Source organism: Rhincodon typus, chromosome 3 (genome assembly GCF_021869965.1).
Source record: "Rhincodon typus isolate 14 chromosome 3, sRhiTyp1.1, whole genome shotgun sequence".
Taxonomy (NCBI): domain Eukaryota; kingdom Metazoa; phylum Chordata; class Chondrichthyes; order Orectolobiformes; family Rhincodontidae; genus Rhincodon; species Rhincodon typus.
This window is the reverse complement of record NC_063334.1, coordinates 21,910,522-21,934,610: the sequence shown is the minus strand read 5'-3', so window position 1 is coordinate 21,934,610 and position 24,089 is coordinate 21,910,522. Positions and strand designations below refer to the sequence as shown.

General features: G+C 40.8%; 1 protein-coding gene across 1 annotated transcript in view; it reads left to right on the top strand.

The window, feature by feature from the left end:
• The window catches only part of LOC109921924 (ADAMTS-like protein 1), a 499,722-nt gene that overhangs the window by 318,406 nt on the left and 157,227 nt on the right, over window positions 1-24,089 (top strand). Inside the window, exons 10-11 of the mRNA XM_048595307.1 lie at window positions 2,966-3,104; window positions 17,596-17,646. Of these exons, the coding sequence (XP_048451264.1) occupies window positions 2,966-3,104; window positions 17,596-17,646 (190 nt within the window). The remainder of the gene's footprint in view (window positions 1-2,965; window positions 3,105-17,595; window positions 17,647-24,089) is intronic.

Genomic DNA, 24,089 nt, shown 5'->3' with positions numbered 1-24,089 from the left:
GCAATGTACCCTGAAGGTACAACACTCTACAGCCACAGAACATCATGGTTATTTAGGCTGTTGGATAGGGTGCCAATCAAGCAGGCTGCTTCATATTGGATGGTGTTGAAGAAGTCAAATGTCCCTGCCAGCTCATGGGAGTCCCAAGCTTGCCGGAGCTTTACTTGGAAAGGCATCGAGAGACTTCATAGGTAGCACACAGTATTCAAGTTGAACCATCAGAGAGGTATCTTAAATCTCCAACCAACCCATCCATCCAATTATTGGAGCAGCATCCACCTTACATGTGACCAATGCCTCAGACAATGTATTGTACTCATCAGTTACTTCAGAACCCATTATGCTAGAGTGGAAATAAGTCTTCCTCAAGTCCAGGGAACTACCTAAAGAAGAAAGAGGACATATAATAGTTCTGTTTAGATCTTATAACATAGTAATAAGTTCCAACTGATACTAAACATACTTATCAGTGCATCTACTCGTGAAGCATGATTAACATGCCTGGCCTTGGAACTCCAGTGGCTAATATTTACACACTATCTGGATTCAAGCAAATAATCTTTTTTGATTGAGCACATTTGCTACTTCCCAGTGAATAGTGAAGATTGGTGTTGACATTATATTTTCTAATTTAATGTCATTTGCTTTTTTGTTTGGTAAAATAGGAGGTACTTGAAATAAGGTAATGCAAAAGAATCTTGATCAAAGCAAGATCCGCAAAATCAAATACAAATGATTTGACCCAAATGTTCCGAAAATTAAAAATAGTAAGATGATCAGGCTCCTGACTTGCTTATTGTCCTAGCTACAATTTGGCCCACTTCAAAAACAACTTGTATTTGTTTTGCACAATTACCATATGAAATTGTTCCGACATGCTTCACAGGGACTTCAGCAGATCAGCAAAATATGACAGTGAGCCAAAGCAGGAGAAATGAGAATGGATGGCTAAAAGCTTGAAGGCAGTGGAGAGGTTAATTACGGGATGACAGAGCTTTCCAGGGCTAGCTAGCTAATCTTTATTTGAATAAAATGCAGAACTCAGCATGGCCGTCTATGTGTGGAGCCACGTGAGATGGAGATTTTTAATGAATATTTCTCCTCCGTGTTTACTGAGGTGAGAATCAAGGATGAGCAGGAAGTAAGAGAAACAAGTGGAGATGTTTTGGACTGCATACATATTATCAGAGAAGAAGTGTTAGCAGCCTTAGATCGCATTAAGTTGGATAAATCCCCCAGGCTTGATCAAGTCCATCCTTGGACGTTGTGGGAGGCTCGGGAAGAAATTGCGGAGGCCCTTGCAGAGATTTTTGCTTCATCTTTAACTACTAGTGAAGTTCCGGAAGACTGGAGGGTGGTTAATGTTGTTCTATTGTTTAAGAAAGGTAGCAAAGACAAGCCAGGGAACTACAGATCAGTGAGCCTGACATCAGTGGTAGGTAAGTTCTTGGAGAGAATACTGGATAGTAAAGGTCTGATTAGACAGTCATAATGAATTTGTATGTAGGAAGTCATTTCTGACAAATCTTTTAGAGTTTTTCGAAGAGGTAACCAAGAGGATGGATTAGGGTAGGGCAGTAGATGTTGTCTGTATGGGCTTTAGTAAGGCCTTTGACAAGGTCCCACATGGCAGGCTAATCATGAAGGTTAGGTTGCATGCGATTCAGGGAGAGCTAACTAATTGGATTCAAAACTGGCTCAATGGTAGGAAGTAGAGGGTGATGATTGAAGGTGACTTCTCGGACTGGAGACCTGTCACTAGTGCTGTGCCACAGGGGTTGGTGCTGGGACATTTGTTATTTGATATTTACATAAATGATCTGGATGTGAATGTACAAGGGATGATTATTAAGTTTGTGGATGATGCAAAATTAGAAGGTATAGTTGATAGCGAAGAAAATTATCAAAATCTCCAGCGGGATCTTGATCAGATGGGGAAGTAGGCTAAGGATTGGAAAATGCAATTCAATACAGATAAGTGTGAGATGTTGCACTTCGGAAAGTCAAACCAGGGTAGGACTTACACAGTAAATGGTCAGGTCCTGAGGAGTGTTGTGGAACAGAGGGACCCAGGAGTACAAGTACATAGTTCGTTGAAAATAGTGTCACAGGTAGACAGGGTGGTGAAGAAGGCATTTGGCATGCTGGCCTTCATTGGTTGAGGCATTAAGTATAGGAGTTGGGGTGTTATGTTATAGTTGTGTAAGTTGTTGGTGAGGCCGCATTTGGAGTATTGTGTACAGTTTTAGTCACCCTGTTATAGGGAAGACATTGTTAAACTGGAAAGTGTTCAAAGAAAATTTATTAGGATGTTGCCAGGACTAGTAGGCCTGAGTTATAGGGAGAGGTTGGCCAAGATAGGACTTTATTCCTTGGAGTGTAGGAGATTGAGGAGTGACTTTATTGAGGTACATAAAATGAAGAGGGCCATAGATAGGATGAATACATATAGTCATTTTCCCAAGGCTGGGGACTTGACAACCAGAGGGCATAGGTTTAAGGTGAGAGGGTGAAGATTTAAGAAGGACCTGAGGAGCAACTTCTTCACGTAGAGAGTGGTGTGTATATGGAATGGGCTGCCAGAGAATGTGGTTGAGGCAGGTACAATAGCAACATTTAAAAAACATTTGGATAGTTACATGGATGGGAAGGGTTTAGAGGGATATGGACCAAATGTGGGCGATTGGAACTAGCCGAGCGGGCACCATAGTCAGCATGGACTAGTTTGGGCCGAAGGGCCTGTTTCCATGCTGTATTACTCTATGACTGTGCGACTCAAAGGACTGAGGGAAAATATTGTAGAGGAATCTCTTTGCATGTACTTTAACTATGTTTAGATGCCTGCACATTCCTACCGAATAGAGTAATATCTTTTCAAAAGAGATGGGTTTAATTGAAGAAGAAAAGTTAATTGTTTTCGTCTTTTATGGTAGCTTGTTTTGCCTTACTGTCTGTCTGTTACCAGGGTACCAGCTGACATCTGCTGAGTGCTATGATCTGCGAAGTGTACGTGTGGTGTTGGACCAGTACTGTCATTATTATCCTGAAAACATAAAGCCCAAACCAAAACTGCGAGAGTGCAGCATGGATCCCTGTCCAGCCAGGTTAGTGTGACACAGCTACTTATAAACCAGTCTACAGTATCAAACAGCCGCACTATTTTATTCACAGCGATACACCACTTCTCCATAAGTATCTGGTTTGTTTCTATGTAGATTCCCAGTTTACCAATAAACGTCTCAACATGTATCAAGTGGTCAATGAATGAGCCAAAAAAAGCAAATTCTTTCCAGTTTCTATTGCTTCAATTGTAGCAGATCGAAGTTCCAGCAGGATTTGGTTTCATCATCAGTTGCCCTGATTTTGTTTTTGTTTGTGCAGAATAATGTTATTTGATAATGTTGGCAGAAAAACAATAGTTTGAGTAAAAGACATCTGAGGATCATTTCAGGCCTGGGATTCTGCTGCAGGACGTTTGAAATTTTTGATGTGGCAAGGGACCTTGTATGAGAGCTGGCTATTTGACACTATATAGGATATACCTGGCACATTGTTTGCATCACGGTGATCAGATTGCATTATTGGCAAAATCAGAACAGTAATGTTAAAATATTCGGAGCAGTTAACACATTCTAACTGACGGATGAGTGCAGATGATGCTGGGCATGAACCCTTTTAAAGCTGAGTCTGTGTTTCTGTTCTGATTTTTCTTTCTGATTTTACATGTTTGTGTTGTTTATTTTTGTGATTGCTGTGCATCAATATGAAGAACGTGAATGCTGAACAGTGGATCAGGCAGTTATAACATAATTCACCCCTCCACACCCCGTTTACAGTCTCCCTCAGCCCCAAACCCTCCTAAGTGAGGAGGTTCCTTTGATACACCATTAAGACATTTCTCCATTGCTGTATCAACCTTTCTATAACCTCTGTCGGAGAGATCAACAATTCCTGGCTGCTGGTTCAAGCTGAATAAGAACTGAGATGATGCTGGCAAATTTGTTTCTGGTAAAGATTCTAAAATCCAGTATCTCCTGGAACAAAGTATCTTATAACTGGTAGAATTTCATTTGGGTTGGTGAGGTTCTAGAGCATGTTAAGATTAACAAGGAGGACGTACTAGACGTTTTAATGGATATATGGATTCACAAATCCCCAGGGTCCGATGAGATATATCCCAGGCTGCAATGGGAGGAGATTGCTGGGCCTTGGCGGTGATATTTAATATGTCGCCAGATGTGCCAGATGACTGGAGGATAGTTAACGTGGTTTCTTTGTTTAAGAAGGGCAGCAGGAATAGCCTGGAAATTACAAGCCAGTTAGTTTAACGTCAATGGTAGGTATATTTAGTAAGCTTGCAGTTGACACAAAAATTGGTCACGGCAGATGTGTCTAAGACTAGAAGGCATCAGTTTAAGGAGAGACACAATTAGCTTAGAGGACATCTGAGAAGAAAATTTTCCATCCAGAGAGTGATTAATATGTGGAACATGCTGCCTGAAAGGGTGATGCTCGTGCAACATTTAAGAAGTATCTGGATGACTATTTGAAATGCCAGGGCATAGCAGGCTATGGACCAAGTACGGGTAAAAGGGATAAGTGTGGTTTTATATTTGTTGGTTACCATAGACACGGTGGGTTGAAGGCCCTGTTTCTGTGCTGTATGACTCTTAACTCTATGAAAGCTATGTGCTGCATCTTGTGATAAATGGTTTATGTACCAATATCTTTACTATGGAGATACACTAACATTTCAATATAATTCTTTTTTGAGATATGGAATAATGTTAAGATTCCCTGCAGAGATCATAACTTAAAAGAACTGAATTTGCAAAAGACTCCAATGGAATGAGTTCACTTTACTGTAAAAATGAATATAAGTTCAACATAAATTAGCAGGCACATTGTATTCTATAGAAAGTAAAAATTAAAGTTTAAATAGCTATTACAGCAAAGATAAATTTCTCCAATTTCTCAGGAAGTACTCTCAACACATGTGTGGCACCACATGTAGCTATGTAGTGTTTCATTTTTCTGTCTTTCTCTGGTAGAGTTCACGTTCTCTTTATCAGTCTCACAACTTTTTTTTTTGAAGATCACTTGCTCATCAGCCTTACTCCATCCAATTTCCACAGATATGATTATCAACAACAAGGTGTACATCTGAAGAGCCACCTCCACTTGGTACATGACAATCTCGATGGAATGGCTTCCCAAGAGTTACCTTCATCCTACCAGTCAATTATACCCTAGTACAGAAGATGGTTGGCTCTGTTAAACAAGCACTCAGCTCCTCAACAGGATTGGGCTGGACATAGAGCCTTTTAGCTTTCTGCATTTTCAGTTGGCTCCCTTGGGCAGCTTTCATGATCCCCACTGTCTGTTCTGATCAAAGGCTGAAACCTAGTCTCCAAACTTAGCTTCCATTCCCCTCGCAGGCTACTGATAGTATGTTTCTCAGAAGTCTGTTGCAGCCAGGAAAGCCACTTAACAAACCCCTCTCCTAAACCTGAGCCTAAGATTGGATTTTTGCTGAGTTGGAAAAACCCTTTAGACCTGTAAAAATGGCAAATATGACCAACATGCAGAAACTCCAGTCCTATTTTTGACCAATCCAAATGTTGCCAGTAAGAGGAAAAGGGCAGAGTATGATTCACAGAGGAAAGAAACCTGAACTCAGCAAGTCATTTAAACTCCATCTATAAGCCAGCCAAGCCCCAGTTGTTCCAACCGCCTTAACCTGTTATATGGGAGTCTCAAACCGATAAAGTAGACATAAATTTTCTTGAAGGGTCGATAACATTTGTTTAAGTCTAATGATCAGAAGTATGTTAAATCCCCACTCTTGCAGTATGAAGAGATGACCTTAGGCTGTCAGCAACAGCTAAAGTCAAAAATCTCATCTAGACTGCTTTGATTCGCAGGCCATTTGGTATACATGGTGTTGTTTCAATGGCGTTGTTTGTTGACATTGCCCGAATGGATGTTACAACGTCATTTGTTTCAAAAGTTATCTCAGGATAGGATTCTGAGTTCGCAGTTTGATTGACAGTTTGAAGAAGCTGTCATGGAATGTGAGGACAGTCTATATGGAAGATTGTTTTTATAAGCGATTAACCACTTGGAAAGATTTATGGGCCCCTTAAATAGGACGTTCTTCATCATGAACAATGGATGAGAGCAGTGTGATTTGGAAGATTACATTTTTAAACCGCTTGTAAGCTGACTTCTGCCCACGGTAATTACTGGGTGAGTGGCTATGGAGGTGGCAAGGAGATATGAGGAATCATGGGATAGGTGGACCCATGTCTTGGTTTTGAATCCTCATAGAGTTTGAGGCGTCATGAGGGTGGATGGTGGGCATGACTTGGCATGGATGTATCAAGGACCAAGGAATAAGTGGGTGACACGGAAATGGTATGGGAGAAGGTTTGAGGTACTATGAGGAATGGTGACATTGAAGCGACATGAGGCTAGTAAGAAGACCTTGAGGAGTGGGTTGGGGTGTGGGATGAAAGTGCGTAAGGGATGGGAGCTAGAATGTCTAACAACATCTAAAATAACAGAGACAAAAATCGAAAAGAACTGGGCTTAACTGAGCACTCACCAGTCCCTGGCCACCTAGGATCTGCTGCTTGGTTTTGCAGACTTGATTTGATCCTGTCCCTTGCATCACTGGTGTGAAAGATCATGTGACAGTCCCTTTCAAACAGGTGGTTCTGTCAATTATGGAAACTTTCCAAACTTAAACTACCTGCTTTGGTAGCAAAAATCAGCCCTTCAGCCTCTGTTTCAGCTAGGGGTAATTTTTTTAAAAAGTACAGGTTTTGAAACCGTTTCATCAGAGCAATACAAGTCCACTTCTGCTCACTGTGTGCAAACAATTTAAAAGAAACTTGCCAACTTTCTGGAAGATACCAAGAACTGCAGACGCTGGAGCCAGAATCAACACAGTGTGGAGCTGGAGGAACACAGCAGGTTAGGCAGCATAAGAGGAGTTGCAAAGTCGACGTTTCGGGTCAGTTGGTTCTGAAGAAGGGTCCCGACCTGAAACATCAACTTTCCTACTCCTCTGATGCTGCCTGACCTGCTGTGTTCCTCAGTTCTACACTACGTTGACACTGCCAATTTTCTACACATTAAATGTCGTCTAACATGATATTACAACAACAATAAATATCTAATTTATAAACTGTCTATTAAAATTTAAATTACTCCTCTCCATTTTCCCTGCCCTTCCTTCCTGCATCCCTGTTATCCTTCGCAGCTACCTGTTATGGCTATCTACAGTACCTGAGTCAGAGAGTCAACAGTTCAAATCAGATTGATACACAAGAAAAAGCATATGAACTTTTAGAAAAAGACCATTTGGCTCAATAAACCGCTTCCCTGTTCTGGTTAATCCAAACTCCGCTTATCCCTTTTCTGACCATCTGCTCAACTGGTTTTTCCCTTTAGCAATTCACAAAGTCACCTCTTGAAGCCACATTTCATTATCTGCTTCAGTCACGTTTTTCTATATTTATTTTGCAGCTTTACACTCACTGTTCTCCTCTTGCACAAAAGGTCTAAACTTTGTGATATTTGCATGCTGGTATGCAGAGGATTATTGATAGGTTTTAAAGGCAGTGCACCCCTGGAGCTTTGAGTGAGAACTTTGGGAGATGCTGAGAAACAGTTGTTTCTCTAACTGCAATGGTTTGTGTGAGTCTTGAGTGTGACTTGTTGGTGCCACTCAAAGAGGTGAGGAAGAATATAATTACCAGAGAGAATAAATTCATCTTAATCAGGACAATTTCCTTTGTAAATACCGTTGATTCCAACGTTATGTTTTTGCAGGAGGAGGCGGCTTAGCTGAGATTGAATGGTACAAATGTTCTATTCATTTTTATGAAACACTTTAATGAGTGTGATTTGGCAGATTGTATTACTTCATAAAATTGAATTTGAAAGTAATGCATTTGGCTCACAAAGTTTTGGAGCATTTTTCATTTTATGTTTAGTGAGTGGCACACACTTTCTCATGTCTATTTCAACTGAGTGTTTTTGTTTCATAATAGTTCAGCTTAGTTCTGTGTCGAAAATGATTGTTCTGGTAAACATTGTTCTTAGATGAAAACAGATTGAGATGGCATGCAGTCCACAAATTGTCCTTGGTGATATGACATCTCCATTACATTACTGGCCCTTCTATTTTTTTTCTTTTATTCACTCATGGCATGTGGGCATTGTTGGCTGGGCCAGCATTTAATGCCCGTCCCTAGTTGCCCTTGAGCAGGTGGTAGTGAGCTTCCTCCTTGAACTGCTGCAGTCTATAGACCCACAATGTTAATAGAGAAGGAATTCTAGAAGTTTGACCCAGCAACATTGAAGGAACAGCAATTATTTTTCCAAGTCAGGACCTGAATGGCTTGGAGGAGAACTGCAGATGATGGTGTGTCTACTGCCCTTGTCTTTCTAGATGGAAATGGTTGTGTGTTTGGAAGGTGCTGTCTCAGGATCTTTGGTGAATTTCTGCAGTGCATCTTGTAAATAGTACACACTGTTGCTACTGAGCATCGACAGTGAGGCGAGTGGATGATTATGGATGTGGTACCAATCAAGCGGGCTGCTTTGTCCTGAATGGTGTCTAGTTTCTTGAATGTTGTTAGGGCTGCACTTATCCAGGCAAGTGTGGAGTATTCCATCAAATTCCTGAGTTGTGCCTTGTAGCTGATGGACAGACTTTGGTGAGTTAGGAAATGAGTTAGTGCAGTATTCCTAGATTCTGGCCTCCTCTTGTAGCCACTGTATTTATATGGCTAGCGTCATTTCTGGTCAGTGGTAACCCCTAGGATGTTGACTGAGTGACGCCACTTGACATTCATTAGCTTTACCATCACTGAATTCACCGAATACCAACATCCTGGTGATTGCCATTCACCAGAAACTCAACTGGACTCACCACATAAATACAGTGGTCATACTCTTATCAAGTGAATGGGCTACATGATGTACCTGATATTGCTAAACCCTTTTCAATTAATTTCCTAAACCTGATCAAGGATGTACTTGAGCCTACAGAAAAGTTATAATGAATGGAGCAGGCTCCTGCCAAGAAACCCCATCTGCAACAATGTCAGTGTGACTATATCCTTTTGCTCAATTGTATGTCATCGATGCCATGCACCAGACTTTTTGCAAGGTGATTGTGGACTCCTTCCCTCATTCCACCATGTTTCAGAAGATCCCTGACATGTGGTCCAATATATTCAGGAATTCAGATGCACAGAAAGTTGGTTTCCTAAGCTTTCTACGTCTGTCCTTCCAGCAGAGTTTGACCATGAGCTGATCCATTATCAGCTGTTTGCTGGGCCACCTCATCCTGTTGTGCCATTCCATGCTCAGTGAATCAGAGTTTAGACTCCTCTAACTTTAGTAAGTTCTCCATGTTTGGGAGAGTTGTCTCACAGACTAGTCAAGCAATAGCCTGACATAATCATACTCATGGAATCATACTTTACAGACAATGTCGCAGACACCACCATCACCATCCCTGATATGTCCTGTCCCACTGGCAGGACAGACCCAACAGAGGTAGTAGCATGGTGCCTTACAGTCAGGAAGAATTGCCTGGGGGTCTTCAACATAGATTCTGGACCTCAGGATGTCTCAATGCTGATTACCACATACTGTCCTCTTTCAACTGAAGCAACACTTGGAGGAAGCACTGAGGGTGGCAAGGATGTAAAATGTACTCTGAGTGAGGGATGTCAATGTCCATCACCAAGATTGACTCAGTAGCGGCACTACTGATCATGCTTGCTGGGTCCTAGAGGACATAGCTGCTGGATTGGGTCTGCAGTAGGTGATGAGGGAAAACATACTTGACTTTATCCATCCCAAACTGCTAGCTGCAGATGCATCTGTCCATGATGGTGTTGGTAGGAGTGACCCCGCACAGTCCTTGTGGAGACGAAGTCCCACTTTCTCAGTGCAAGTACCCTGCATTGTGTTACATGGCACTATCACTGTGTGCTAACTGGGTCAAACACATCTCGCCATTCAAGACTGGGCCATCCATGAGGTGCTGTGGGCCATCAACGCCAGCAGACTCTGCAACTTCATGGCCTGGCATATCTCCCACTCAACCATTACCATCAAGCCAGGACATCAACAGGAGAGTGCAGGAGGAGGCTCCACACACATCCCCATCCTCAATGGTGGAAGAGCCCACACATCAGTGCAAAAGATAAGGCTGAAGCTTTTGCAGTAATCTTTGGTCAGAAATGCCAAGTGGATGATCTATCTTGGCCTCCACCAGTGCTCCCCAGCATCACAGATGTCAGTCGTCAGCCAATTAGATTCACTCCATGTGATATCCAGAAACAGTAGGAGATGCTGAATACTGCAAACACTGTGGGCCCTGACATCATTCCGGAAATAGCACTGAAGACTTATTCTACAGAACTTGCAGCACTCCTAGCCAAGCTGTTCCAGTACGTTTACAGCACTGGCATCTACCTGACAATGTGGAAAATTGCCCAGGTATGCCCTATACACAAAAAGCAGGACAAATTCAACCTAGCCAATTACCAGAATCATGTAATCATAGATCCCTACTGTGTGGAAAGAGGCCATTCAGCCCATCGAGTCTGCTTCGACCCTCTGAAGAGCATCCCACCCAGACCCAGAACCAGACATGTCCCCGTAAACCAGCATTTAGCTTGGCCATTCCACCTAACCTGCCCATTTTGGCTTGTGGGAGGAAAACTGAACACTTGGCAAAAACGTACGCTGACACAAGGAGAACGTGAAAATGCCACACAGGCAGAAACCCAAAGCAGGAATCGAACCTGGGTTCCCTGACCCTGTGAAGTAACAGTGCTAACCACAATGCCACCCACTGAATGAGTCAGTCAACTCTTGATCTTTAGTAAAGTGATGGAAGGTGTCGTTGACAGCACTATCAAGCAGCATCTGCTCAGAAGTATCCTGCTCAGTGATGCCCAGTTTGGGTTCTGCCAGGGCCACTTCGCTCCTGACCTCATTACAGTTTCAAGGAGCCTGAGCAAAACTGGAATCAATGGGTAAACGCTTCTGGCAGGAGTCATACCTGGCACATTAGAAGATGCTTGTGGTTGTTGGAGGTCTGTCACCTTAGTTTCACGACACGTCAGCAGGAGTTCCTTAGGTTAGTGTCATAGTCCAACCATCTTCAGCTACTCCATTACTGACCTTTCGTCCATCATAAGGTCAGAAGTGGGGATGTTCACCAATGATTGATTGCACAATGTTCAGCACCATTCATGATGCTTCAGATACTGAAGTAGTCCATGTTCAAATGCAACAAGATGTGGACAATATCCAGACTTGGGCTGACAAGGGGCAAGCAACATTTGCACTACATAAATGCCAGACAATGGCCATCTCCTATAAAAGGCAATCTAACCACCACCTCTTGACAGTTAATGGTCTTACCATCACTGAATCCCCCACTAACAACATCCTGAGAGTTACAATTGACCAGAAACTCAGCTGGACTCACTATATAAATGCACTGGCTACAAGACCAGATTAGAGGCTAGGAATACTGAACCGAGTAACTCTCTCCTTTCCTGACTCCCCAAAGCCTGGTCATCATCAATATGACACAAGTCAGGAGTGTGATGAAATACTCCCTACTTACCTGGATGGGTGCAGACCCAACAACACACAAGCAACTTGACTCCATCCAGGACAAAGCAACCTGCTTGATTGACATCATATCCACAAGCATCTATTCCCTCCACCACCAACGCTCAGTAGCAGCAGTGTGTGCTATCTACAAGATGCACTGCAGAAATTCACAAAGACCCTGAGATAGCACCTTCAAAACCCAAGACCACTTCTATCTAGAAGGACAAGGGCATCAGATACATGGGAACACCTCCACTTGCAAGTTTCCATCCAGATTTTGCACCATTCTGACTTGGAAATACATTGCTGTTCCTTAAGTGTCGCTGGGTCAAATTCCTGGAATGCCCTCCCTCAGATTATTGAGAATCTACCTACAGTTTGGCCTGCAGTGGTTCAAGAAGGTAGCTTCTCAAAGGCCACTAGGGACAAGCAATAAATGCTGGCTAGCCAGCAGCGCCCATATTATTGCACGAGTGAATAAGAAAAATTATGGCACTGACTTCCATGCCGCTGATTCCAAGTCTAAGATGGAGCGATGTGGGTTTTTGAGAGTTGCCTGTGTTCTGTGTGGTTGGGCCTGATTTGATGGAAAATGGATAATGTTGGGATGCAGTGGCAAGTGTGGCAGCGCAACCACTGCTGTGACTGAGTGAGTCAGAGTTAAGTAGAAAGAGACATACAAATACACTGTTGTTTGCAGCTTTACAATTTCCAATACTGTTCTCATCTTAAAATGTGTGCAACTTTATATTAACCACACTTTTCTAGTTTTCATATTCCTTTTTCTCCTGTTTCCAAAACTAACCAATGTACAGAGGGGAGAATTAACACTGCTTAGCCCAGCTTCCCATCAGTAAACATGAGACCCTGTGGTACAGTGCTGTTTATATTACAGCCAGCTCATACTCACTGTAACTTGTAAAGAATGCTTTTCAATGTCAAACATTCTGTTTCACGTTACAGATAGGCCACTTCTGTCTAATGATTAATTTGATTTTTTTGTGGTAAACATGTTGAATTACCTAAGAATCTGAATGAAGTGACAGAAATAGCAGACAAAGTGGAACTTTACTGCTGCCTTAGTTCTAGTGAAGCAACTTTTGAATTAAGAGATATTTCTTAGAACCTTGGGTATGCTGAGGGAAATCAGCTAGAAAGCAGGAGAAAATGTGTAGAGCAATGTGATCAACATCAGACGCATACCCAGAGAAGATTATTGTTGTCCGACCTTTTTATAAGCCAGAGATGGTTAGCAAAATTTTTTCACGTTAAGGAAAAGCGGTTCAAATCGCTAGGCAAACATGACTTCCGAAATGAAACAGGGTTTTTGTTTGAGGGGAAAAGCAATGTGTCATGGATTAAATCAAGCGAAACACATTTGCTTGTAGGCCGAGGGGAAGAAATCACGTGAAAACTGCAGCCTGCCAAAATGGAGACAATCATATCAACCCATCGTTTTGAAGTGTCTCTGGTGTGACAGGAACGAGCCACACACACAGGAAGAATGTCCAACAAGTTGAGCATAGTGCCAGAAAACTAGGTCTTCCTAAAGGAACCTGTCATTTTAAAATGCAGACAACTGGAAAACAAAGGGAGAACTTGTGAAAGCAAGGTGCCAAAAACTCTCAAGATCAGAAATTTGACTTTTTGATAGAAATGAATGACTCTGTGAACAAATATCGGAGTGTCAAACTGGAACTAAATTTGCACCCCACTGAGTTTAATCTCAACACAGCAGTTTGTTTCAATATTATCAGATCAACCTAAATGACTTTAAAAAAATTACATTGCAATCATTATCTATGAAGTTACAAGGTCCTGGAGAAACACCATTAAAAGTAAAAGTTCCACTTGCGGCATTATGGAACTGCTTGTCATTCAAAATTCAGAGAATTCTCTACTCTGCAGAAAGGCATCCTCAAGATTAATCTGTGAAGTTGATGAGATTGCTGGTACAGAGTGAGCAAATTACTTTTTAAGTGAGTTCCAAGTCTTGTTTGCATTACTGAATGAGATGATGCTAAACCTCTGAGTTTCTACATGCCTCACCCATTCCTGGCTTCTTTTCTATCTGTACTTTAATTTTGTCTCTGACAAGGAATGATGTCACAGTAATGCCAGAAATGAATGGTGTTCTGGTATAGTTACAATGTCAGAACAAAATTGTTCAGAAAGAATCTGTGTGGATAAAACTCAGTTAAACAAAGTAGTGAAATGTGAAATTCACCCAGTGGCTACATTGGATGAGTCTAGCAAACTAGCCAAGAGCACACCATTGATCAAACTGGATGCTAATTGTAGAGTTTGGCAATTAACACTGGATGATGACACGACAAAGTTAACTACATTTATTACACCTGTCTGGACATTATTGTTTTAATGGATTATCTTTTGGAGTAGTGTTTGCTCCATAAATATTTTAGAGAATGATGTCAAACACGTTGAAAAGCATCAATAGTGTAATATCCAAATAAACAACATTCCAACGTATGGATCCACAAAACATAACCACAAATCTAGAACTGTGACCAAATGCAGGTCTAACACTGAAGTGTGCATTTACAAACCTTACAATAAATCTTGTCCATATTATTCAAGCTACCAGATTTGCAGTTGATTCACAATTTAGAAAAAGGAATTCCCACTGCCTAGGAACATCATGGATCTTCAAACATTCTTTTAAGATTGTAAATGAAGAGGGTATGTTTATATCAGACTTGGCAGAGGTTAACAAGTGTTTGACCAGGTGTTGCAATGATGACCAGTAAAATGCATTTGAAAGAGTTAATCAATTCCTGATCTCTTCAGAAATATTAGCACTGTCATTATCCACATTTACTGACTTTAGTGACAGTCAGTGTGTCTTCAACGGGATTGAGGGCAGTACACTTTCAAGTGCTGAAAGATTGAAGGGGTGGACCAATCTACTGTGCCTCTAGATCTTTAACAAAAATTTTACCACAAATGAGGAAGAAAATTTTGCAGTAATATGGACATGTTAAAAAACTTTCAGATTGAACCATAAGCCCATTGCAAAGTTGCAAAATGATTGCTAACTGCATTTAAACAGCTAAGAGAATCTTCTCCATCATAGTCATGGGAGTACTAGAGATGGGTTTATTCGAGCCCAAAGGGGAGATTTTCATTTCATGTGTTCATAAACTGTTACTCGGGTGGATTGAAGTTATCTGTTTACACAGTATCACGGTAGGCAGTAATAAAATCAGTCCAAAGAAAGCTACTCGATCTACGTGCATTGAATTTCAGACGCACTGATATCAGATTATGATCCACGATTTGCAAGTGAACAGTTTGAGGCTTTTATCCATTCATGCTACCAGTTCACCTCACTCTTTTCAAATAAGTGAAGAAACTAAACAAGGAATGCAAATAATAAAAGCATCTTCCTCTATTACTGATCCTCACCATGATCCTCAGAATGGGCAATCACCATCAGAATTACTGATGAGCAGGAGAATGAGAACACAACTTCCATCTCTGACTCAGATATAAAAATCTAACATTACTGGAACCAAGAGAAACACAAACCTATTTCTCGCAAGAAGAAGAGGAGGAAGAAAGATTTACAACCACCAACATCAAGGAATGCTCACTGACAAAAGTGATAATGGAGAACATCCTCAACCTCAAAATGAAACCACAACTAGATAAGGAAGATCAGTCAAAACACTGTAGTGACTAACCCTGTGAAGTCTGAGACTGCAGGGTGAGGTATTCAGAACATAAATATAACGGCGTTAAAGACTTGGGAAGATGTAGAGTAGTAGGATTAATATGAGAACTATACATGTTGAATATATTGTAATGGGCAGAGTGTTCAAGTAGGGAGAGTTGGAAGGCAGATAGGCTCTAACCTGATGTGAAGAGGATGTGTATCTGGATCAGGCTGTAACTAAGGAGTTCTTACAGAAGCTCTAGCAACATTACTTTAGAACAATAAAGGTTTAGATTCCAAACACGCAACAAAACAAGAATAATTTGGATGTAGCAGATATGATCTGAGTTGTGTTTTGATGGAGATCGAACTCCTGGTTTGATTTGCTGCAACTCACAACTAATTTTTTTAAAATATTTGTTCATGGGATGTGGGTATTGCTGGCTAGGCCAGCATTTATTTCCCATCCCTAATAGCCTAGAGTCAACTACATTGCGGGGGTTTTAGGTTCATATGTCAACCAAACTGGGTAAGGATGGCAGATTTGCTTCCCTAAAGGGCATGAGTGAACCATGTTTTTACAACAATCGACAATGGTTATATAATTATCAATTGACAAGCATTCTATTCCATTCTTTTGAGTTCAGTTTCAGCAGCTGCCATGGTTAGATTTAAACACATATCCCAAGAATGCTAACCCAGACTTTGGGATTAATCATCTGGTGACATTACCGCAACACCATTGCCACCAGTCCAATCCACCTTTTACCCCACCCCACCCCCAATCGTTGTGTCAGAACAATCAATTGTGACCTGTGAAACAAAATAATTGTTGAGACCAGCAATAGCAAACACAGAAGCATACAGCACAGAGACTGACCCAACTCGTCCAACACAACCAGGCTTCCTCAACTGAAGTGGTCCCATTTACCTGCATTTGGCCCATATCCCTCTAAACCTTTCCTTTTGATGTATCTGTTCAAATGTCCTTTAAATTTTGTGTTGTACCCATCTCTATCACTTCCTCTCGCAGCCCATTCCCTATACACAGCACCCTCTGTGTGAAAAAGTTGCCTCTCAGATCCCTTTTAAATCATACCCCTCTCACCTTAAACCTATGCCCTCTAGTTTTGGGCTCCCCTACCATGTGGGAATGACCTTGGCTATTCATCATATCCATGCCCCTGTTGATTTTATTAACTTCCATAAAGTTGCCCCTTAGCCTGCTACACTCCAGGAAAAATAGTCCCAGCTGATCCAGCTCTCCTTTATGACTCAAACATTCCATTCACAGTAACATACTTCTAAATCCTTTTTGCATCCTTTCCAGTTTAATAACGTCCTTCCTATAGCAGGACGACCAGAATTGTGCACAGTACTCCAAATGTGGCCCTATCAATATCTTATACAGCTGACATCCTGACTCTTCTACCCAGTGCTCTGACTGATGAAGGCAAGTGTGCCGAATGCCTTTTTCACCATCCTGCCTACCTGTGATGCCACTTTCAAGGAACTATGTACCTGCACCCTTAGGTCTGTTTGTTCGACAACAGTCATTGGGGCCCTACCATAATTTCAGAAGCATTGGTCAATTTTGATCTGATTAGGACTGTCCTCAAATTAACCTTTGGGGGAAGTAGTTACTCTCTGTCTTCGCCGAGGTTGACGCTGTGAGAAAGGGCTCTTACTTTACACGAGATATTCTCGCAGCATGGAACGTGGATGTACATATACATTGTTAATTAATATTCTACAATGGAGTGTTGGGCACAGCACAGTCCAAATGATGTGTGTGACAGCAATCAGATTAATGGATATTAATGAGCTATCTAATGTTATAAATGAAAGGATTTACCGCTGACTGTTTCCACCTGCATTGAATAATCATGATATATATTTTCAAATGTTGGAGACAGAATCTCAGATCGGACCACAAGATTCATCCATTTCAAAGCAAAATTCACACCATTTTGAGAATTTCAGTAAGTTTTAGAAAATAATATATTCCAATGTTTCTCAATTTGATGAATACTCCAATGCTTGTCCATATGAAAAAAAGTTTGAGCATCAATATCAACATTACATTTTGGGTTCATCTGATGTCTTTTATTCAATAATTGAAACAATTCCATTGCTTTCCAATTTATTTTCTAGTTAGAGAACAACAGTTGAATGCACTGATGTTTTACATTGAATTATTTCGTGTCTGTTTTGTTGTATACACCTTTCACTCAGACAGTTGGCATTATTGTTCCTCACAGTGATGGCTACAAGCAGATCATCCCTTTCGACCACTTCCATCCTCTTCCTCGGTATGTAATACGGCTGATTAAAGTCAATGATACTGATGCAGTTGGTGAGACAGCTTCAGCCTGGACAGAATGAGAGAAAGTGAGAGAATGAAAGTGAGGATGATAGATTGTGAGAGAGAAGGGGAATGAACAAAGGTGCAGAAGATTTTTTTTTTGCCATGAATTAAGCATTTGATCATGTTTCTTGAAAGTGCTTTCAATTTAAAATGCTGAAACAAAACTTAAGAAGATCTTAGGACACTTCTTTGTATTGAGCAAAACTTCCATGGAGACTCTGTCAAGTGTTTTTTGTTTGTGCAATGTACTGATTGTTGAATAATTGGCTAATGACCTATCAAATTTATGTATGTACTTGGTAATTAGGCAAAGTACAATGAGACTATCTCATGAAACGCCACTGCTTTGTGGAAATGCACTTCTCTAAACAAGCAGTGGTGTTGCTGTGGAGGAAGCAAATTAGTATAAAGCAATGAGCTGCTGAGCTTAATCAACAAATTAACGAAATGTCCCATTCACCATTTCAAGCTGTCAGCTGTTCTTATTGTTAATCGTGCACTTGCCTGTTGCAGGTTGCTGGTGCTTTGGCACAAGCTTTGCACAAGCTGTCAAAATGTGACTGATCCAGTGCTGCTTTTCTTGTCTGTCTTCTGCTTTCGTTATCGCAGTATAATTATTCTGTTGTTCATTTTCCCATCAGTTGATGCATGATGCTGCTCACAGACTTATAAAGCATTGCTCTGCATTTGGTCACAATGTGTCTCAGGATTTAAGGCTTATAGCTGTCTTTATTTCTGCGTTACTTTGTCTACTACAGTCCAGTCTGTGAAGATTTTCACGCCCACTCAATTGTCCGCAGCAATGAAAATGTAATACAAAGCAAGTTGTTGTTGATGTTTTGCTGTTGATGTTCAACATGCTTATAAAGATAATGTAAAAGATTTAGTTTTAAGGTTATCCATCGTCAGGAGACAGTTAGTTATAATTCTCACCATTATAAATATGCCTATTTGTTCCTCTGTCTCTACCCACTACCCCCAAGTCCCAAACGTTGCCTCCTGAATTTAACTCATCAATCCTTAGGAGTCATCATTACTTTCGTCCTTTACGACCAGTCACTGAAAAGCATGCAGGTAATCAACTTGACAGAGCTGGTGAATCAGAAATATGTCTTTTTTTAAATAAGACTATACCAACAGACCATTTTCTTTTGTGATAGATATTGATATCCTGCAGCTCATTTGATTTCCTCTACAGCTCATAACCTTCCCAACTTCAGAAATTCAGCAGATAGCAAATTCAACCAAGTTTCCAATTTGATATTTGGATCAAGCCTGGCATAGGTGTTGTAAACTCCTGTGTTTGAGGTGATGCTAATTGAGGCATGTGTCCATTGGCTTCACCACAGAGTTTTATTCAAAAGCTAAAAGGTCCTTCAGTTCCTAATCATTGTATTTCATGCCTTTACGGTGTAGCATGAAAGAAGACAATGCTGGATTTTAGGGAGGCCATGTTCCCCTTTTAGCTGTATCTGACACAATAGCACGAACCATCTCTCTGAAAGCAGGAAAACTAAACTGAGCATGACTGTGATAATATGCCTTCCTCAGAGGCTTCTCATGTAGCACCAGCTTGAGGTTCCATATGCTGCCCTGTTTGGCCCTTGTATTTATAGTGTCCACCTGGCCATTCCTCAATCCCATGCACCTTCTGTTGAGCTTACTAATTGACTGAGCTACTGTTATGGACCAGACCAAACCTCTCAAAATATATTAAGAAGGTAACCTAGACCCTAACTTCTTTTTTTATTTTAAAGATAAGTGGAGCCCTTCATTCCAGACACAATTCGATTGGTCAAACTACTTGACATTAAGCAAAACACACTTTATTTTAATCTGCTTATACAGAGAAAGTAAAAATAAAAGAAAGGAATTGGCTTAATTGTAACTGTATTAAAATGCTTAACAAAATAACATATGTATTTACTACTACTAATTAACTGTTCCAATGTAGTAACATCCCATAAACACACCCTTAGCAAAGGCAAATTCAGTAAAATCCATTGTGTCACAGGCAATCCTGGCAACAGGAAGAGAACTCCAGCTTTTAAATGTAACAGAAAGTGGAAGAAGAGCTTCCACATCCAGCCTCACAATCCCAGCAACTGCTGAAAGCTAAAGTTAAGAACCCTGGTTCTGCGGGAGCTTGACTCCACCCATTCAGGCTCCTTCTAGTGTTCTAACTTTTGAAAGAAACCCAAGGCCTCACAAGCTGTTTACTTCATTGGCTTTCAGAAGACCTCTCTTCACCTCTGTTTCAACCTTTCTTCATTAGAAAAAAAAAGACAAAATACACCTCTTAAAGCCATAGTATTGTCACAATATCTTTTAATGTTCTCCAGAAGTTTTCTAAAGTATTCAGATACCTTTTTTGCGTACGCTTGTATTTAATTGTTCCCATCTCTTTAAATTTGACTTGCATGAGTTTTTCATTTCTTACAAGTGATTCAATCTCTACCGCCAGCACAGTTTGCAGGAGGGGTTGTGAAACATTATTTTAATAAGGTCAGAGACCAGTGGGAGGCAATGGCCCAGTAGTATTATCAATAGACTATTAATCCAGAGACACGAGTAATGTTGTGGGGATTTGACTCCTGCAATGGGATTCAGTCAGGGGAGGAAATTTCCTTTCTTACCTGGTCAGGCCTGTGTGTGATTGGATCCACACCAATGTAATTAACTCTTAACTGTCCTCTGGGCAATTAAGGATGGACAATAGATGCTGGTTTACCCAGCGACTCCCTTATCCATGAATGAAGCAAAAAAAACCACTGATTTTTGTGGGGTCTTGAGGACTCTGTGGATCCTTAAAAATGGCATCCAGGACCTGAAACTTGAAAATATTTGTTAATGTGGATCAGTTCTGATCACAATTCATGCTTTCCAAAACTGGCTAGTTCTGTGGTGAGGATAAGGATCTGCTAGTATCAAGCAATTTTGGTGGCACTTGGCCAACCTTTTAAGAAGTCATGGTTCACAGTTCCATAGAAGGGTATTGATCTGTGGTCTGTGTAAGATAGTTTCAAAACATCTTACTTATGCACACCCCCTCACACCCCCCACCACCACCAAAGTAACCTATGCACTTCCAACCACGGCATGGGACCTTTTACCCCCATATGCCACCTTGTCCCCCAGAAGGTAGCTCCCATGTCCCCTCGTGCCCTCAGTGCCAAATTATGCTCCTCCACCTACCAGTCATGGTCTCTTATGCATTTCGTAGCAACCTGCAGCAACATCATGCCAGTGTACCCAGAATGCACTCTGTCCAGAATCAACAAACCATATAATAACAATATTATGTATGAAAATCTTTAATAAACCAGTCATTCATTCATTCCTCTCTCTCTGGGAAAGATTGCTTTTTCAACTGCCCTATAAAAGTGTCAATCAACTAGATGTCGAAAGTAACAAGAGGAGAAAATGCAAGCATTGATAACTTTTTATCTTGTATAAATAAACTTTGAGCAATTGAAAAATTAATATATGAGAACAAGCTGTCCATCAAGCACTATTTTCCCTTGGGCACAACTGTTTCTAAAGGCTAATGAATGCTTGGGCAGTCAGCCAGAAATGCATGCAGAGACTTGGCCATTCAGTCCAGGGCATTACTGTGGGAATTGCTCAGAGTAGTCCAAGCCATCTTCATCCATGACCTTATGTGCATCATAAATAGGGACGTTCGCTGATTGAGCAATATTTAGCACCATTCATGACTTTCCCGATACTGAAGCAGTCCGTGCAGAAAGACCTGGATATCTTTCAGGTTTGAGCTGATGAGCATCAAGTAACAAACGCACCACACAAATAGCAAAGAATGGCCATCTCCAACAAGTTAAAATATCTATCACCCCATGATATTCTCTGGCATTGCCATCATTTAATACCCCACTATCAACATCCTGGGGGTTACCTTGGATCAGGAACAGAACTGGACAAGCCATATAAGTACTGTGCCTACAAGAATAGGTCAGAGGTTAGGAATCCTGCAGTGAGTAACTCACTTCCTGACTCCCCAAAGCCTGTTCCCCCCACCTCCCCACCTCCAGAACAGGGTACAAGGCAGGAGTGTGATGGAATGCTGTCCACTTAACTGGAAGAGTGCAGCTCCAACAACCCTCAAAGTTCAACATTATCCTGCTTGATTGTCATTGCCATCCACCACCTTCGCTCCCTTAATCACTGCTTTGTTGCAGTAGTGTGTGGGATTTTGAAGATATACTGCAACAACTTGCCAAAGGCTTGTTTAGCAGCATCTTCCAAATTCATAATCACGATCAATGAAAAGGACAAGAGCAGCAGATGCATGGGAAAGCCACCACCACCTGCAAGTTCTCTTTGAACCCAAACACCATACTGACTTGGAAAATACTGCCATTCCTTCACAGGTGCTGTGTCAAAATCCCAGAATTCCCTTCTTAACTGCTGACGTCCATGTCCTGTACCTTCACTACATGGACTGCATCAGTTCAACAAGGCAGCTCACCACTATCTTCTCAAAGGCACTTAGCAATGGGCAATAAATGTTTGTTGAGACAATGACGTCACACTCCATGAATGGATAAGAATTCTGCCGCTCCATGCTAGTGTTTCTTCTCCCATCTTACTTATTACAAATGTACCGTAGTAACTGTCCATTCCCTTCTTGCCATATACTTGTCTTGCTAACTAATAAATGCATCATTACAATCTGCTTCAGCTCCTTCCTATGATAGCAGGTTCTCACTATTTCTTGAGTGAATAAGTTTATGTTCTACTCTGTGTTCCTATTGAATCTTTTGGTGGCTAGTATCTTGCTCCTGACATTGTCAATTTCCATGTAATAAAGGTCCACCTGACTTCCTTACTGTTTGTTTCAGACCCTTGTATTTCAAACTTCTCACTAAAATGAATATTTACGCAAATTGACTGAAATTTCCCTTCATGATGTTGAAAATTTCAAGATCAAGATCATTTCGTACTGACAGCACATTATTCTCAACATTCTTTACACTTTAAACTCTAGACTCTTGAAAGCAATTCAGATACCTTGAGCACCCTTTAAAAATGGAATGATGAGCCATTTAAAGGTTGAATCCCATAAGGTTCTTCACAGGATGATTGCATTCTGTGGGATTCCACATTAGATTCTGATGAGCGTTTTGCTCTGAGAGTGACACAGAACATGCACATTCCAAGGAAAATGTTGCAGCCTGTCCTCTGAATTAAGTAAATGAATGACTAGTTCATATTTTTGGTTAATCACAGTATTCTTCATAAAAGTGATTACAGATCATAAAGTAGAAAAAATTGAAGATGCACTGTAGGATTTAAACCTTTAGAACTGTGTCTCTAGCAAGTCTAAAATTAGAGTCTCATTCTGCCCTCTGACAGATTGTACACAGGATCATTTCCAGGATTGCATATAAAACCATTTTATTTTATTTATCCCTTGACAAATTGTGTAACAAACAAAATTCTTTAAATTACTCCAAAATCAGATAAAATCATATTTGTTGATATGGAAGGCCTCCTTAATTGATATATTTTGAAAATTTCCATCTCATTTCCCGAGGTTTGTTGAATAGAAGAGTTGCGGGGGATGAATATCTTCTACTGTCACTCAGTGTCTGAACTTGCATATCAAAAATTACTTTTTAATTGAGTTTCTTGAAGCTTCTCAACACTTGTGGAGCTGATATCACCATGTGGCTGTGTTCCTGAGAAGGAAAACCTCCTTTTTATAATTTGATGTCTTATCAATATGTGTGATTGGATAGGATTCCATAACACTTCCATATCAACCAGTAAATATATAAGTCTTCATAACTAATACCAAAGAAATTGCTGTAATTTATATTGCACTTATGAATGGAATGACCTCTGGTTGAGCTATAAGTAATTTGACTGGTTTCAAAGTTCCCTTTTATTGCAACCATTTCACATAATAATGACACAAGTGGCACAATAATGTTTTTTTTCAAATCATGATGTCAACGATCCAATTGTGTGCTCTAACTTGGTTCCATTTGAAATCTAAATGTACTTTATATTCCCAGATCCTCTGATATTCATTGTTAGTAAGATTGAAACACTGAACTTATGGCTACTGTCAGTAAATAGCTCATGACACACAGACAGGGACATGTAGATGGACAGGCAAGCAAGGACAGCCAGGGGTACATTTCTCCATGCAGATAGAATTCCTTCATAAACACACACATACCTCCCCTCACCCCGTCTCTCGTACACACCGACATAATCCCTCAGACACCGCCTCCCCCCACTACTCTCTCTCTCTCACACACACACACCCACACACACACATCTCTCCTTGCAAAATTTAGAATTTTCAAGAATTTATCATTTTTAAACAATCCCTTCAAAAATTTCTTCCTGTATTATTAT